Below are 19,205 nucleotides of genomic sequence, written 5' to 3' on the forward strand. Positions count from 1 at the left end.
GATAATGAGTGATGTTGAGCATCTTTTCAAGTGTTTGTTAGCCATCTGTATGTCTTCTTTGGGGAAATGTCTGTTTAGTTCTTTGGCCCATTTTTTGATTGGGTCATTTATTTTTCTGGAGTTGAGCTTCAGGAGTTGCTTGTATATTTTTGAGATTAATCCTTTGTCTGTTGCTTCGTTTGCTATAATTTTCTCCCAATCTGAGGGCTGTCTTTTCACCTTGCTTATAGTTTCTTTCGTTGTGCAAAAGCTTTTAAGTTTCATTAGGCCCCATTTGTTTATCTTTGCTTTTATTTCCAATGTTCTGGGAGGTGGGTCATAGAGGATTCTTTACCGCTAGTGCCACCTGGGACGCCCTAGTAGAATATAAACCACATCCCGTAAGGAATATTGTGACTCCTTCCTGGACATGTGGCAGATAGTCCTCTAATTGTACCACTTACTCCAAATCATCACCTCTCCTTCCCACTCCTCTAAATGCCTTGTCTGATCACAGCTCTCTCAGGTGAAAGGATACTGAGGGACTCCAGTTGCCTTTAAGCTTCCTGCCCCCGACCCTACACATAACGGCCTGACAGTTAAGGCCCTTCATCGTCTAGCTCCTCCCCTATAACCTGCTTGCCAGCAGCCCCCATGCTACTTGCTTTTCCCTTAATAAACCTAAATGTAAGACTAGATACCAATAAATTCTTAGAGGAGAACATAGGCGGAACACTCTCTGACATAAATCACAGCAATATCTCTAGATCCACCTCCTAATAAAAATTTAAAAAAAAAATTCCACAAACAGGACCTAATTAAACCTAAAAACTTTGGCACAGCAAAGGAAACCATAAACAAAACAAAAAGACAACCCACAAAATGGCAGAAAACACTTGCAAACAAAGTGACTAACAAGGGATTAATCTCCAAATGTCTCAATATTAAAAAAAAAACAAACCCAATCAAAAATGGCTAGCGGATCTGAATAGACATTTCTCCAAAGACAAGTTTAGCCAAAAAGCACATGAAAAGATGCTCCACATGACTAATTATTAGTGAAATGCAAACCAAAATTACAATGAGATATCACCTCATACAAGTCAGAATGATCATCAGAATGTCTACAATCAGTAAATGCTGGACAGAGTGTGGAGCAAAGAAATAGAGATACACTCCTACACTGCTGAGATAGAGAATACTGAGAGTAACACAAGTAATATATTCAGTAATAAAAAGAATCTCCAAAGGCATGTGGAGAGAGGAAAACCTCTTCTTTACTGAAGACTGTCAACTACTAAAGGAGTTAGCAACAGAAGCAGAATATTAGCAAAGCATCATTTTGTACCTTCCAATGTAATAACCGGTTCAGGTGAGGACTGCCACTGGATGCTAAAACCACTGAGTAAAATGTTGGGGAGCAAGATATTTACAGTCTCCAAGTAATACTCCATGTAGTACTTTTAATTGAAAAAAAAGGGAAGGTAGCAGACAGATCCTGTGAACATCATCTTAACCAAGCAATCAAGCTCAGCATCACCAGTAAAAGGACAAACTGACATTATGTGCCTACCGATACAACGCTGGGGTGAAAACATCACTTATTGTAGTAATTTTTGCCAAAGAGGCTTCAGCTGAACATAAACATGGGGAAAGTGTCAGAGTAATGCAGACTGTGAAGCATTTGACAAGCTAGCCGGTCACGTCAAGAAAGATGGAAAAGAGATTTTTCTGGACTTTTAAGAGAGACTAAACTGACATGACAATTAGACACAATGCATGTTTTTTTTTTCCTAAGTAACAAAGAGTACATTATAGGGAAAATTAAGAGTGTATTATAGAGTACATCATAGTCTATGAGTATAGACTGCATAACACTATTCTATCAATGCTGTATTTTTTTGGAATAGATAATAATAGCATTGCTGTTTCATAGGAAAAAATATCCTTGATCTTAGGATATACAAGCTGAAGGATTTCAAGGATCAAATATGTATTCAGCATAATCTGAATTGGTTCAGAAAGAAAGTACACACACACACACAGAAATGGAAATACAGGAGAATGTTAACAGCTGGTAAATACAGGTAAAACGAGTATAGATTTTGCTGTATTAAATTTTTTCTTTAGGTTTGAAATGTTTCAAAATTAAAATTCCAATATTAAAATTTGGACAAAAATTTTGGAAACAGGCTAAGAACTTGTGGAGGGAAAGTGTTTTCATCTTGTTCCTCTTGATTCCCCCAAAGCTGAAGTGATGCCATTATAAGAATCAAAGCAAGAGACAGATGCTCACTGATTTGAAGGGCTTTAAAATAAATCTGAATGGAAGACAATGAATGCCAGATTGAGGAAGAAGTCACCTGGCCTTTGATACCTGCATCACAGCTTCTTGGAAGAGCCATAAAAAAGGCGGGTTAGAACCCTGGGTCAGGAAGATCCCCTGGAGGAGGGCATGGCAACCCGCCCCAGTATTCTCGCCTGGAGAATCCCCATGGACAGAGGAGCCTGGGGGGCTACAGCCCATGTGGTCACAGAGTGGGACATGACTGAAGCAAATTAGCACACACGCACGCAAGAGAGATGCAGAGCGTTCAGCCTGCTATGTGGGAAGGAGTCCTTCCTTTGTCAACCTATTGAAGCTCAGCAAGGACAACCTTTACTTATTGATGCAGGGGGACCTGAAAATTAACCTGAATTATGTCCCAGAACTTTTCAGCACCTGGGCAGTGATAAGAGGAGACTTACTACTCATTGTTATGCAGGGCTCTGATAATAAGTCCTTTCTTTCAGGATGTTATCTCTCAAAAATCCTCATCTGTAGACTCCTCCCAAGGTGAGCACTGGTCACCTCTCTATCCTGACAACTAATCCTTCCTTGAACTCAAATGACTAAGGAAGGGCTATTATAATTCTCTTTGAAAGTGGCTGCATTTATCTTCATCTCTCAGAAGTCACACATTCTCCTTGCCCTTGGATTAGAGCCTTCATTAGAAGGCTCCTGATGTTCAATTTTTCTCCCATCTCCCACATTTCCTGTGTCCTGTCTCCACAGCCGGCTGTCCGAAACACAGATCAAGGAAATGCTGCTGCTTGGGGGAATCAAGGCTGATTAGGCCAGTTAGAAAAATGCCTCCCAGAATTAGGACTTCCAAATGCTCAGGCTTCTCCAAAATAAAGAAAAGTTATCATTTTTCTTTGTTAAAAAGAAAATGTGTTAGATCACTAAATGCACTAAATTCTTCTCAGAGGCCCCAGATTGCAGTTAAAGAGCCAAATAAAGCTATTTTTAGAAAAAAAAAAAATACTTTCTGGGTTTATGAAGTAAAAAGGGCCCTCCAAATCCATAAAATGTGACCTGTTTACATTCATTATTGGTGGCAAAATGAATGATCTGTGTAGAACTGGCCCCAAATTTTTCAGTGTGACGAGTCCGTACCAGATTTAAGTGTGCATGCAAAGAGGCGGACGTTAGTCTGCCCAAAGGCCGCTCTGAGCGGATGTACGTTGCTCTGTTTTCCTTCACCTTCCGGGGCCCTGCCCCGCCACCTGTGGGTGCTGGTGTGCCCCCAAAACATTCACACAAGCGGGAGAACGTTGGCTATATATAGCAGAGGTCATCCCAATTTGTTGCTGACCGGCTGTAGAACACTTGACAAGTCATTCTGTGCTCATGGCCTCAAGTACCAACCAAGAAAACAGGGCTGAACTTCCCACTGTAATATTCTAGGGCTTTTTCTAAAAGTTCCTCAGGCGACCTCAGCATCTACGTGCAAAATGCCAGGAATAGCTGTCCTTGGTTACCTCTACCACAGCTGTTGTGAAGATGAAAGGGTTAATGTCCATGAAGGGCTTTGACTTCTCCATAAAGTATTGAAAATTTGTTGTACTATCATCATTTCATCTGCACGGAAGCAGCTTTAAAGTGGCATTTGCTTCTATCCTTCAAATGTCAACAGAGATTATTCTAAGTCCATCAAACAGATGGAAATGGCATAGAAAAGTGAAGAAAGAAAAGAATATGTGAGGTAGCAAAGGATAATTACTTAACATCAATCTCAAACCTGCAGGTGACATCCACACAATCTATGCTGTTTTAGAATTTACCAGTCAAATCAGATAACCCTTAGCAGACTGACAAATAAAAAACATATAAACATTATGCTTAGGAAAAGGCATAAACATACTGGGAGGACTGTTACAGGATGCTGTGAGGGACGAGATGAGAAGAATGACATGTGTGGGGCTGGAAGAAGACAGGGGCAGCCCCCAAAAACTGCTCTGAAGGACATAACTCACTTGAATAAGATTCGATTAAACCAGTCTATAAACCAGCCTATTTATGTGCTGTGCTCAGCTGCATCTGACTCTTTGCAGTCCCAGGGACTGTAGCCGCCAGGCTCTTCTGTCCATGGAATTTTCCAGGCAAGAATACTGGAATGGGTTGTCATTTCCTACTTCAGGGGAATCTTCCCCACCCAGGGATCAAACCTGAGTCTCTTAAGTCTCCTGCGATGGCAGGCGGATTCTTCACCACTGCGCCACCTGGGAAGCCCAGTCTATTCATGCTTCATGCATAATGACATTGGTAAGAACTAGGATATATGTTGTTCTAATTGGTGAAGGGACCTAGTAACCTTATTGATAACCGTATAGATTTCAACTGGCGACAGTATGTGATGGTAGGAGGTAGATTAAAGCTGTCACTTTGGGTGTAGATGAAAGTGGTGAAAGTGTGGAAATCATAAAGACAAAGACATGTTTTGGTTTGTGACACTGGAGAGGACAAGGTCAGGGGTATCCATGCAAATAAAGCCAGGTGACCCCAAAAGGAGATGAAGGCCTGGTAGAGGAGCCTGGCGGGTTACAGTCCATGGGGTCGCAGAGAGTCGGAAACCACTGAGCTACTGAGCACACACATCATCATATATATTTAAGTTTTCTTGTTACTTGAAAACAACCCCAAACAAAATGGTATGGATTTTCAAAATAACCCATGTGTAGAAGGAACCTCTCCCTAAAGGGAAAAACAGGACCACTTTGGAGAATGGTTTACAAATTCTGACCACAAGGTACCCCTATTAGGTTACAATGAGGGTTTTTTTTTTTTAAATATCTGTAACAGTGTACATATTTACACATATCCCTATCTCCCCCAATACACACACCAATATGTGAAAAGGAAACTTGCTATTATTTTCACCACCTAAGAATTAGAAAAATCTCTGCATGTATACACTGATAAATCTTAGTAGTAAAGGGCGGCTGCCGTCAGAAGCGGATTCTCCCTCTGTGGCTGGCAACACTTCTTAGTTAAATTAATCCGAGGACTCTGAGTCCTTGAGTTTGCAAACGGTGTTGAAGTTCTGATGAACCATGTAAATCTCTCTGAGACTCTGGCTCAGTCTGGATAACTCTGCTAGACCTGCTGCTCCCCGGGGGCCCCCTGCTGATGAAATGCCTGCTTCCCACAGGAAAGCATCTCCCTTGCTGCCTGCTCCCTGCGTCCTCTCGGGCCCCGCCCTCTCTAGATTCCACGTCAACTGCGGTTCCCTGGGACTGCCTCCCACTACCTCCAGTGCTCTTCCCACCAGGGCATCAGTACATTCCACATCAACTCTAGTGAGAGATGATCCTTCCGATACCTCTCAGCTTGAACCTCTTGTGAGACTTGAAAACGAAATCCCAGTGGTCACAGTTGCTTTTCACTGCCTTGTAGAAAAATATTGACAGAAACAGTAGATAGGTGTTTATGATCAAAGCAGAGTTCATTAGATTATGTGGCTACTTTTAGAACAGAATTTCAGTTAGTGAGAGTCTGCCCACTGTCTTTTAGGAAAAACCACACTTACGTCAAATGTTTTATTACTAACAGAAACGATTTGTTATGGTGAGGGTAATAAAACAGTGTCTTCTTTGTCCATAAGTGTACAAATGTATACAGCTTTTCTAATAAATTTCATCATGACCTATTTCCATTTTTAATTTCCTCTCACTGATACACAATGATAATATTTCACATTAGAAATAGCTGGCATCTTATTACATGAATATTCTAATGAGTCTGAAAATATTAGCCATTCTTAAAAGCAAGCTACTTTAATGCACAAGTAATATATTCCCTCCAGCTCTAGTTGTAATAATCAATCCACTTTTCAATATTCATACCATGGATCCCTTCCTGCTGGCAGCATGAACTTCTCTCCTTTCTTGATGAACTTGCTTTGCATTAACTATTTGCATACAAAGGTTGCATATTATATTATCCCAGGCTCAAATTAAGACTTTCTAATTAGCATTTACTGTATCAGTGGAATAGTGGCATGTATATCCTCACATGTTAAATGTTTAAATGTCTTTTTCTCCCCATCAGGTATATGACTTGGGCTGACTTCTTTTATCACAGAATTTCTAATCTGGAAGGGCCCATGTCTATGATCTAGTTCAGTGGTTTAACACAGATAAAAATGAAGCTGCTCGCACTTTGACCAGTTAGGATCCTAGGCTCAGAGCTTTGTCCATTTGGCTCTGTTGTTGCTTAGTTGCTAAGCTGTGCTATATCTATAGGAAATGCATTAGGTAAAAATTAAGTTGAAAGGCAGCTAATCTACATTCACTTTTAATATGGGAAAGTTATTTCATGGTATAGAAGAAGGCTTAAATGCCAGGGCTTTTATCTGTAATTCTAAAAAAAGTGATCTCTATCACTAGAGAAAATGGAAAAAATTAATTTGTAAAGAGTGGCTGTATTTTCAGCTATCAGAATGAAAATTAATGTTTCAAAATATCTGACATCAGGTATACCCAAATCAGATGACTATAACATTTTTCTGTAAAAAAGGGATGGAGAATGGTGATTTTTGGTTATATTAAAAAAATCATTCCTCAAAACCTGAGTTATATAATTCTTATAAGCTAAAGTTATATCAAAGCTGCAGGTTAAGAAGTGATATTTATTTGGCATGATACAGCCAAATTTACAACAATCTATTTAGTAAAAACAATCATTGCTAAAAAACTGAATTATTTTTAAAAACTGTTAAACCGTTAAGTATATACATATAGAAGCAGCTTGAGAATATTTTTTCTATATTAGTAATTAAGAAATAAACAAACAATCCCATATATTCCCTGCTAGCATCTTTCCCTGACAGGAAGATACATGCCTGGTTCCTCTGATGCCATCTGGCATCTAGTCGGTAAGAGGCCTCACCAGTAGGCCCCTCTGATTCTGGTCCTGGTTGTGCCTTGCTGATGAGCAGATCTAAGCTCCTCACTTTGGTCCCATCAATAGTAGACGGAACATCCCAAACCACCCTCTTGATGGTTACAACTGTGACTTCTCAATTTTCTGCTCTTGATCAGACATTTTTTTTTCCAAGAAGCAATCCAGGGCAGTAACTATCTTTCCCCATATTCTTCCTAGAACATCTCAATCATCTCGAAAAACGTGTCTGATCTGAGCTCCTGTGGTCCTCACTCACGAACGCTCACTAGGATGCCTGTGATGCCCTCCGATTACGGGCAGATCCCCGGCTGCTGAGATGACGGACATGATCGTGAGGCCTCTGTTCTCTGCACTTAGTTGAGCTTTTCCAAGGAGTGACTACAGAGTGGCTTCTCCTTGGGCACAGTGGCTGCCTGACGGATCTGGAATAACGTTTGTCTCTGATGCTGGCTTTAGGGTGGCTTCACTTCTGAGCAGTGGCCAGCAAGCCTCCTGTGTCACAGTCACATTCCATTAGTGCTAGAATGTCCCACTTTCTATTTCCTGACAGACATGGCAGTTTCCTTTCTTTGAATCAAAGGGGCATTTCCTACAGAATGCATTGCAGGACTGTGGACTGGTTCCGAGTTGCTGAAGGCATTAATCTGAACTGGTAAACTCTGTCTCTTCTGGCCCTCATTCCATAGAAGTCTTATTTTTCCAAATAAGCCCAGAGATACAGACAACCTAACTCAGTCCCTGTTTCCCTGTCAAGGAATGAAGAAGCCATCTTGGTAGACTGTCTTTCCTTCGAAACATCTTACAAAAGATGTGTAGACTTTCAGCTGGGACCAGGGATGAGCATCCTCTAGATCCAGGCATGAAGTCAGGCATGAAGTCAGGCATCTGGACACACATCTGTCTCTGATGGATGCCCAGGTGGACTTCTTCCTGGCACCCTCCTGGGCATTTTTCCCAAAAGAGTGATCGATCTCTTCTTGATTCAGGATTTAAATGTGCTTCAGTGTTCTAAATAAATGCTACTTTGTTTTCTATGGCTGCTATTTTGGTAGATCTTTTTATGCTGCTCTAATATTTTAAATAAAAAAGGGACAGATTTTAAAAAGTTTTGCACAAATGCAAAATGCTTTTTTAAGCAGTAATTAGTCTAGTATGGCTCTTATAATGTGCAATGCAAGAATGGTAATGTGTTTATTTAGGACTATTTAAGATAGCTTATGGGGCTTCCCTGACAGCTCAGTTGGTAAAGAATCCGCATGTAAATGATTTTATACAACATGGAAAAATATGTAAAATCTAAGTAAAAAGATATCTTTACTCTAAAATAAAAGGCTCATATATTAATCATATTGAACCTTGTTAGAAGATACCTACCAGAGTTGGTGATATAAGCTCATGACCCTCAAATGCAGAGTTGTAATGCACCACTAAATTAATATACTGGTACATTCTGCAGGCAGAGACATTAAATTTTTAACAGTGCAATTGACTGCATGTAGTTCCACCTTCAAACATGACATTTGTGAAAAATTGCAAAAGCCATGCTCCTGGTATGTGATATATGTTACTGGTTTCTAAAATACTAAGATAAAAAGATCTACTTTCTGTTCTGATGTAGCCAAAACCCAGTCTGCAAAGAGATTTACACAGTCTCAGCAACAGTCAGGAGATCACTGCAGGAAACAAAACACTACACTGTCTTCTGAGTTTCTCCCGTACAGCTAATTCATGACATTTGGAGTTAAAGAGATAATATAATTACAGTGGGGGAAAAACTGTCCCTTAAAGCCCTTTTTAAAAAAGAGTATAGTAAATTTCTGTTGTGTTGATTTGATTGCCATTTTAGGATACCTGAAATATCTCTCTGTACACCTGTGATTTTTTTTTTTAAACATTTAAAAAATATATGACAAAGGCCAGTTACTGTCATCTACATAGACATTCATATGCTTTGTGATGCAAAAGACTAAATTCTTAGGGGTAGACGGGGGAGCTATATGTAGAGTTTGAAAAAAATTCTTAGAATTGCACTTGTGTTAAGTGTAAAATTTATTGTGAAAATCAGACATTAAGAGTGATCTTTTCAAGTTTATTAAAATGAGTCATGAGCTTTACAAAGGTAAGAAACACTGGACTAAGCAGGCATTCAGTAAGAACGCTTGAAAGGGGGTTACGCTGACCATTCTCCGTTGTGGTCACGGACTTGCTGTGCTCCACAGGAGGAGACTGACGTCATAGCGCATGCTGGCAGGACGCCTGGCTGGAATTAAGGGTGCAGTGTTACGTGCAAATGCAAAGCCTTGGTGCCATGAACAAAAAAACTTTATGATAAGGAGGTGAAGGATGCTATTTTATAATTATGCGTAGAGCTGTTCTCAACTTGTAGAAGTTAGTCTGCCAATTTGACAAATTCCAGTGAAAACCAGGAATCCCTAATTGTTTACATCATGCAAAAATACTTATCTTAAAAATATTAATTCTAAAGTTTGCTCATTACTCAGAATCATGGAAGCCCAGGAGAGATGAGGTTTGTTTTGCTCTCCATTGTACTGCATAGTTAGCAGAGTGCTGGGTCTAAGGTGGACTTATTATAAATATTTATTGAATGAATAAATGAATATTTATTGAATGAATAAATGAGTATCTGAATACAACAACCAACATAAAGACTGAGAATGACTTTAGTACTGATCCAGAATGACTGCTGACCGGGAATCTGGTGTCTGTTCTACCAGGTCCCAGGGTCTAGGTATCAGGTAATGCATCCAGAAAGCCAAGACACAGACCAACCCACACTCCTTTGGTACTGATCCATCCTGAGGATCTTTTACTGACTTCTTTTCCTAGAACTCAGCATTTCCTTACATGGTTATGACAACTGAAGCATGCCAACTCCAGGTGTTCCAGAACTTATTTAATATTGCTTCTCGGCCACCTGAAAGGTGAGTCCAGAAGCACTAGAGGGGAACATGGCCAGAACCCTGTTCCCATTATTTCCCTTTCCAGCCTTTGAGTTCATGTCATAAAATACCACAGATCCACGGACAAAACTTTGAGAAATGTGTTTCTGATAAACGAAGTGTTGTGTTAAGCTTTTCAATTTAGCACAACGTTTATGTAGAAGTCGTGGCTCTTCCTAGCTGGTATCAAGGTGTTTCCCTCACTAGATGTAAAAAGCACTTTCTCTATGGCTCAGTGGTTTTACTACTGGAGGAAACATCCCATTAAATTTTCCCATCAGGCAGTAAGGAGAAGAGAGATTCATTATGTGAAGAGAGGCAAGGTAAAGGTTTACTATATAATCAATCAGTGGTAATACACTCTTGTTTCTCCTATCAGAGAAACTGCTCCTCACATGTCTTAAGGGAACAAGGGAATTTCTTCAACAGTAATCCTGAAAGTATGCATATTCTGATATAACATTAATCATAACATTTATCATGGATATGGTTATAGATCTGTAAGTTTAAATTCCCCTTAAACTCTTGTAAGCCCGAATAGTCATTATGAATAGTAAGTTTTCACAATAGGTTTATCATGGTTTTATACAGCTCTGTGGAGTCATTAGTGGAGGGTCTGAGTTAATATCCTGCATTATTTGAACTCTGTGATTCTAGATTTGAAGGAGAAATCTGCAACATGCTTGATGATGGGGAGGTCTTAGATCAGTGAAGATGAGAACCCTGGACTGGAAATCAAGTCTCAGGTAGCGGAGACAGCCCTCATCCTCCCTGGGGTCTCAGTTTCAGTCTTGCTAGGTGAGCTCCTAAGTCTCTATGTCCTGAGACATCAGGCCTGCTCTTCCACTTACAGGGCCTAGGTTCACCTTATGCAAGGCGGGAAATGATGTGGTTAAAAAAAAAACACAAACCTTTTCCTTTACAGTACAGCTTGAATTTCCATTAGTTCCTAAACTGTATTCCTATAGATTTCCTTATGCTTATACCATTACTATTTTCCGGGTCTCTTCTGTCTCTTGAGTTCTATCTTCTCAGATGGTAAAGCATCCATCTGCAACACACTAGACCCAGGTTCAATACCTGGTTTGGGAAGATCCCCTGGAGAAGGGAATGGCAACCCACTCCAGTACTCTTGCCTGGAAAATTCTATGGACGGAGGAGCCTGGTGGGCTACAGTCCATGGGGTCACAAAGAGTTGGACATGACTGAACAACTAACACACACACAAAGGAATGACAGATTCTAAGCAGCAGGACCTTTTAAGTTTCAGAATGATAAAGTGGTGAGAGACTGAGTATACAGACAGACAATGGAAAGACCACATGTAAACAGAATCTCTGACCTACAACCTGCAAAAACTTGCCGAAGAAGCCAACCTCCTATCTATAGTAACCAGCCCAGGAAGTCAGACTGCTGTATCTATTAATAATCCATGAAGCCAAACAATAATTTCATAACAACTGAACCCAAGTAGCTAAGACTTGATCAATAACTGACAAATTACCCAATTTTTGTCCCTGTTTTCAACTTTTAGACCAGCCAAAGAAATTCAAATATTGGAGGATGGAGGGGAATGAGAAGTGCTCACCACACTGAGAAGCTAACTTGAGACCAAAAACATGAGGCAGGACGTTCCATATAATTGATGGATCAGTTTACTGTAGGGTGACTTAGAGGCTAAGATGGGGCAGACAATGTGCAGAACCATTTGAAGCTGCACTCTGTACCACCAAGGGGCCATGGGGACAATTTCATGGTTAGGGTCTAGGGGTATGTGCTTGGAAACAGGAAGCGCATTTCTAGGTCAAGATTTATGAATGGGTCACCAGTCCTGTGGGCACTGGCAATATATCAGCAAAGGTTTTTGTCACTGTCTGGAGACCAGCAAAGCATACAGGCCACCTGGACTTAGTGATTGCTAAACAATATCTATTAACTACAAACCCCGTGACAACAGAGACATGATTTATCACACAGTCCTAGGTAGGGTCAGTGGAAGGACAGGAGGAACTGTCTGGGCCCAAGATGGTGTCAGTTATATTAACAGTTGTACATCAAACATGCTCCTCTAACCAATTACACAGGAGAGTCCACTTCTAGCTAGCCTGGCCTGCAGCTTCTCCAGGCCAAGACTCTAATCAGGGTGACTTCAAGTCTTCCACTTCCCACTATAAAGCTTCCCTACTCCTCAGCCTGCCTTTGGGCCACTCTGCAAGTGACTATAAATAAGTAGTCACTCTTGTTCTCATTTGGATGGCATTCATTTATTTCCACAGTGAGACTAAGACAAAGAGAAAGCACTCATCTTCTGCTAGGTCCTCTGTTGAGGCAATCTTTCTTTCTTTTCTCGGTCAATCATTTTTAATTGATAACTACTATTTAAAAACTTCCACATACTCAAAACCTTCTACACTATACTTTGTATTATCCACTCTGAGGATATGATTCTATTTCAATTTCTTAGGGAAACAAGCCCAAGAAGAACTGCCTCAGCATCTTCTCAGCATTCACTCCCAATAGCTATAGTTTCATTCAGTCAGTTAATTTCTCCCTTCCCCTAGTTACCATAGAGAAGGAAACATTTCTTCTGTCTGATGCTCTGGATCCCACTGTCTCCAACTGGCTCACACTCTGACCTACTGATTACTGAGCACGTTCTCATTTCTTCATATTCTTCCCATCTCTTCCCTTTTTACTATGATCACCAAGATGTGTTCAAGGCTCTACCATCTGAAACTCTGTCACTCCCTCTCTGACTCCAAGCCCCTTGCAGCTCTCCATCTGTCTCTCTTAAGCACATCAGAGAACAGACACTGGGATTCCTTATCTGTTCTTCAATTTCCATTCATTTCACACCCAGGTGCAATGTAGGTTCTACTTGTTACTTCACTGAAACTGTACTAAGATCACCAATGACTTTTCCCCCCAAAACAAGGTGTATTCTCAGTGCCTACTATTGTGGTTGACCTGTGGAAGAAACTCGTCTTCCTTTATTTCTTAACTTTAAAAATAGTTCGGCATTACTGAGCTGTGAACTAGCTTTAGCTGTAGCTAAATTAACTTACACAGTCCTTGTAACAAACAGATGAAGTAGGTGGTGTTATTGTTCTTGAAATTACCTGATCCATCCCAAGATCCATCCTTGCCTTTTCCCTCTAAAATAACAACAGGGGTAGACAGAAAAAAATACCCTGAAAGACCCAGATTTCTGCTCATTTCCTGGCACATGAGTAAGAGCTCAATAAATGTTGAGTATTCTTCTTCTAGCACCCAAAGCCATGGTATAACATGGAGTGTACTAATACATTTTGATTAAGTGAATGTGCCCAGAGAGGTCAGAAAAGTGATGCTTAAATAATTATTTCTGCTGGGAGCTATGGCCTGCTGGGGCTTTAAAGGCAAGAGGGCATTTTTCTTGGACCAGGAGGCTGCCAGAGGCCTTTACCTGGTCCTATTGGTCTTAGAAAAGAATAGGAAAAAAATCTCATTTTTCCTTTCTCTGTGATACATACCTACTCATTTCTAAAATGGCAAATTTATTAATGGTGTTACTTGGTAATCACAGTCATCTTTTTGAGAAAAGGATTTATCTTTATCTCATTATGGCAAATATTAGATTATAGGTGTGAAATGAAGGGGGGAGAGCAGTTAAGTCTTTTTTTCCTTATTGTTTACATGTATAAATATTGAAATTCATAAGACGTAACTTTGAAAATCTGCTACTATAGGAAAATAAAGTGTAATTAGAGTTGAATAAAACAAAAGGGGAAATGAGAGCATCGACTTCCTGATTTACTATCTTGCCTTCCCTCCCACTGGAATCAATTTACAGTGGATAGGAAAGATCCCGACAGCAGGAGGAGCAAGGGGTTCTTAACACAAATTATAAGGAAAGGAACTCCCTTCGAATTTTAGGAACTGAGCCAAGGGAGAAAATTAGAGTGGGAAACTATTTACACCGCACCATAATAGTACTCACGTCACTGCCTGAGCGCCTCAAAAATCCCTAATCAAATAAAGGCATTAGCATTTATTGTCTTTCTGCCTAAATATTGTTAAATGCTTAGGAAAAGTCCCCAGAAGACAGTTACCAGTTTGCCAAGAGGTCCCAGGAAGAACTGCTTGCCAACTGTGAGATGTATTTCCTTAGTGTAAGAGCAAGGGAATGTGACAGGATCCATGCTGTTACAGACACTGTGTTACTTTAATGATGCTGCCCTCACGGAGAGAAAATTATACCAAGAAAAAGAGTCAGGAAGAAGCAAACAGTTCACTGGATGCTGACATTAAACAAAGGATGGGTTTCTGGCTCGAAATACAATACAGGCAAAAATCTGGGAAGAAAAGTATAAATTATTTAGATAAGAGTTTAACTCAAATGTGGAAGGGACATGGAGGAAAATCATCAGATAAACTGCCCAAAGCAGGAAACCTGGGTGGCTGTGATATCTTTTTGGAGCCAATGGCGGCCATGAGGGTATTCTGAAATTGTCATGAAAGCTAGCTGGGAGCTACCAGCCAGCTACCACTGGCTGAAGTGCTGACTAACAGACAGACAAACAGAACTCCTCCCAACAGCAGGATTCTACATTTTATCATTGTTGCTTTTCAATTGCTCAGCCATGTCCAGCTCTCTGTGACGCCCATCAATTGCAGCAAGCTAGACCCCTGTGTTCTCCCTTACCTCCTGGGGTTTGCTCAAATTCATGTCTGTTGAGTCAGTAATGGTTCTAACCATCTCATCCTCTGCCATTAATAGTAAATATTACTATCTTATCATCATAACTGAGGATGGACTCATCACTGGAAAAAAAGTTGAAAGGTTTCCTTTATTCAAGAATAATTTAAAACATGGGGAAATAGAAAAGTAAAAGATCTGAAAGATCATAAAACCAAAAAGTCCTTAAATTCAGTATTGATAAGGGACTTCAAAGCTACATTTGAGCAAAGCGGGAAAAAGAGTTGATCTCTGCTTGGAGAAGACGGTGTAGCATCAGTGACTCAGCTCTCCTTGGGGAGAGGGTCCCGTGTGTCACGCAGGAAACAGCTCAGGGCACAGGGATGGGGTTCTGTCTGCTGCACTCAGATCACTGAAAAGGATGGTTCAGTCATGCTCAGTAATGGGGTACTTTTCAGAGATTATCCTTTTACATACTGTCAAGATTAACAAGGTGAAGTGTGGGCTAAATTAGGATTATACAGACAGATGGATTGGAGATAGTATCTTCCCCAAAGAGGACTGATCAGAGGCTTTCTAGAAAGACATTGAATATCGCAAGGTTCTGTCCTTGGGACTATATCCATTCAAGTCTGCATCATCATCTTGGAATAAAACCCAGAAGATCAGTCAGTGGGTGACAAAACACTGAGGGAGGTAAACTAAAGAAAGAAGCGAGATTCACAATGATCCTGAAAGTTAAAGTTAGGAGCCAAAAGCAATGGGGAGAACTGTATACTTTAAAAGCGTGAATTTTATGGTATGCAAATTAGTTGTTTGTTTTTTTTACAAAAGCTACTATGTAAACAAATGAACAAACTAAAGCAATTACAGATGTTTAACTGGAAAATGTAAAGCTTCATATTTGAGTTAAAAGAAACCTTCCTCCTGGGCAGGAAAAGCTCCACTGGTGATAGTCTCTGGGTGTGGGTGGACACTGAGCTCAATTTATGCAGACAGCATGCTCCGCTGGTCTGAAGCTTCCTGAGGACCAGACTTACCCATGAATCCTCAGCACCTCCTGTCATGTGCACACAGGATAAAAGCGTAATGAATATTTGTTCCACATGTTGCTTAAAAATAACCATAATAGCCAAAAACTAATGCAACTTTAAGTTACAAAAGCTTAAATGTAGGAGTTTCTGTCTGTGCACCTGATCGGTTATTTATCCCCATGGCGCCCTGATGGAGAAACATCACTTCCAAGAGTCAGTTCTGCACAGGAGGAGGTCACTGCGCTCTCAGTCAATTACAAGAGGAACTAAAGCAATAAAACAGAAGATAAACAAAGTTCATCTACTTAGATGGGGCGCTTCCCACAAGCCAGCAGAAAGAAACAGCCTTCTGAGGTCTTTATTTGTGGACAAACTTTGAGGGGAACTGGCTGTTTATCTTCCACAGTTATGGGGTTTCTGGGCCAAGACTCCCCAGATAAGGCATGTTTCCTGGGGACCTCAGGAATTAACATCAGTAAGAGACTGTATTTCTATTATTGATCATACAAGAGACCTAGAAGTTAGCATTTACCATCTCTAGCCTTGCATTTCCCTAAGTTGTAGGCTTTTCTAGAAGTGCATTAAAAATAATTTCAGAATAATGCAAACCCAGTCAAGCAAACAGCCCTACATCACTTTCCAAGCCATAATTCTCTCTTATTTTTTCATTTTTTAAGACCTGCAGCCAGAAGAACTTCAATAGGAGACAGAGAGGTGAATTCTATGTGAGATGAACCAAGCCTCTATCATCTTGGTATCACTCTCAGAAATATTCTAGCTAAACAAGTGGGTTGATAGTGTGTGGCCATATGCATCTGTTTTAGATTATCTTGACAAGTCCAGTTAGTCAGTCCAACCAAGTCAGCTCAGAAAAAGGAGTCTTATGAGTCAAAATAGAGGATTCCAATCGGGTTGGGTTTCATAGACCACAGTTTGCATTGGCCTGAGACTCATGGAAGACAATCTTTATTACGTAGTCCTGAAGATATGAAATATTTAGTCCAAGTATGGTTTGAGATTTAAAAACAAAGCAAAGGAAGTTAATACCAATTTGTAGTAGGTGGGACTGAAGAAAGCTATAAGGGATGAATCTTGAGTAACTAAATGAATTCATGTAAGAAAGTGAATGCATCCTTAAATTCTTTAAAATGATTTGTTTATACAAAGAATTCAAATGACCCATTGTTTATCCTGCTATGCAAATCCTTTCTCTTTAACTATATAATAAAAAAGATTTGATGAATAACCACATGTTCCAAATTAGTAATATTGTATTCAAAGAATCATTAAGCTAACTTGCAAAATGTACTAATAGGTATTAAAAGTTACAAAGTCCTTTATCCTGGCCAGTCTTCAAGACTTATTTGAGATGAGAATACAGACTTTTAATTATTATGCATGATACATTCTTCATGTATCTGCCTTTGAATTTGAGAATTGGTTTGAAAGTTTAGGGCAAGAAACTGTGGTCTACTCAAGTCTCTCTATGTATCTGAGTATACCATATTTAATATCCACAATATGTTCCCTGCCTCTGGCTGCTCTGTCGTTCCCTAAAACCTACTACTCATCTTAAAGCAATTAAAATGTACAATGCATTGCTCACTCTGCTTTCTTTGAAAAATGTGTATCTTGGCTGTTGGGACACAGGGAAAAGAGATGGGCCCTTAGCAGCTCTGTAAGCCTGTCCCCATTTCAGTAGTATTCCACGACATACACTCAAATGTCACCACTAATATTTATGCTTCTGCAAAGTGACATTTTCTTTCAAAAGACAGGATTGATGGGCCTAGAAAGAACCGGATCAAGCAAGAGTTGTATCCTAGACTATTAAGCAATAGAAAACCACTGTATAAATTTTTATAAGGAATGACTGGATGAAAGCAGTAATTTAGGAATAGTTGGCAAATATAGGAAGAGTAAATATAAGAATTGGAATAGGATACTTTTACATTTAACTGACTATATGCTGTTGCTCTGCTGAGGCAACTACTAATCCTTTGTAAGCAAAAACCGGGCTTTAGATTATTACTCCCACAGCACTGAACTATTTACATTGATTGATATAGTCAACTGCTCATGTGAGAAAATGATGCCTTGAGAATGTCCAGCTAGTGTTAATGATGGTCAATCTGGGATCTTATGATTAGCAAAGCAATGATTTCAGTTCTTGTGGCCAAGGCAGCTTCATTCACACATTTCTCCAACAAATATGCTCAAGTACCTATAGCTGTTATGGAGGAGGAAATGGCAGCCCACTCTTACTGGGAAAATCCCACGTGGTCACAAAGAGTCAGACATGACAGAGCATGCACACACACATACATCTACACCTATTAAGTGAACATTGGCCATTTTTTTTTAAAGGTGTAAAAACAGTAAAGATGTTCCTATAACTTGATCGCTTTTTGAGTAGAAGAATTAGGGGATGAAGATGTGAAGGCTAAACCTATTGTATCTGTTCCTTGGGCTAAGACTTTTGATGTATGAGTTATGTAAAAACTAGAGGGCTTTTTTTTCTCCCCCAAATGTTTCACTGGAAGATTTTACAGGCTGATCTAGATTATCTTACTGCCTATAGCAGAAGCTTTCTTGGGTACAAAATGTGGTTCAGAGTTGCAGGACTCTTCATCCAGATCAGAGTCTGCCCCTTGACACAGCTGTGGCCATGTGACTTTTAGCCAATGATACCTGAACAGAGAGGACGGTGCACCAAGTCAGAACACGGGTCCTGGGAGGCTCGGCATGTTTCTGTTTGCTATCTTGAGTGTTTGGCACTGCGCTGAGAAGAATGTGCTGCACTAAATCCAGAGAGAGGTGTCAGGAGCATGGCCATCCAGATGCCGCACCCATCTATTTTAAGAGGCGGAGCAGTGACAGCAGGTGCTATGAAACAAGTCATTTCAGATTAGCCGAATCCCACCTGAGCTGTAGCTGCATGAGCGAGGCAAGTGGCTCTAGTTATCAGTCACTGAGTTCTGAGTATGAACACAGCATCTTTGGGCCAGCAGCTTATGGCTGCAGTGGCCAAAAATGGATTAGAATTGAAGTCTGCAGGCTCTTTATTCTACTGTGGATTTTATCTGTCATTCTTTACCCCCCTGCTACCCTAGCTATGACACTTACATATAGAACTTAAACTATGCAGTTTTGGTGCCTTTTTTTTTTTTTTTTTTTTAGCAGCTTAATAGTTCTCGGTTTAACTGCCTTGGCTTCCCTTTGCCTTTTGTACTTTTTGTTAGTATGTATATATTTTCCTATATTTTGGAATCCCTTTTTTCCATCCGTAGGGCATTATTTTCCTTCTTTTCTTAGATACCTAAACT

The 19,205-nt window shown here is 40.1% G+C and overlaps 1 protein-coding gene across 2 annotated transcripts in view; it reads right to left on the reverse strand.

Annotated features, from left to right (window-relative positions):
• The window catches only part of TPK1 (thiamin pyrophosphokinase 1), a 358,776-nt gene that overhangs the window by 21,617 nt on the left and 317,954 nt on the right, over positions 1-19,205 (reverse strand). Inside the window, exon 9 of one of the 2 annotated variants that reach the window (XM_043871994.1) lies at positions 9,213-9,467. The exons of the other annotated variant lie outside the window; for it this stretch is intronic. Coding sequence (XP_043727929.1) covers positions 9,403-9,467 — 65 coding nt within the window. The 3' untranslated portion in view covers positions 9,213-9,402. Of the gene's footprint in view, positions 1-9,212; positions 9,468-19,205 lie in introns of those variants that run through there. 2 annotated transcript variants of the gene reach the window in all.

This window comes from Cervus elaphus, chromosome 18 (assembly GCF_910594005.1).
Source record: "Cervus elaphus chromosome 18, mCerEla1.1, whole genome shotgun sequence".
Lineage (NCBI taxonomy): Eukaryota > Metazoa > Chordata > Mammalia > Artiodactyla > Cervidae > Cervus > Cervus elaphus.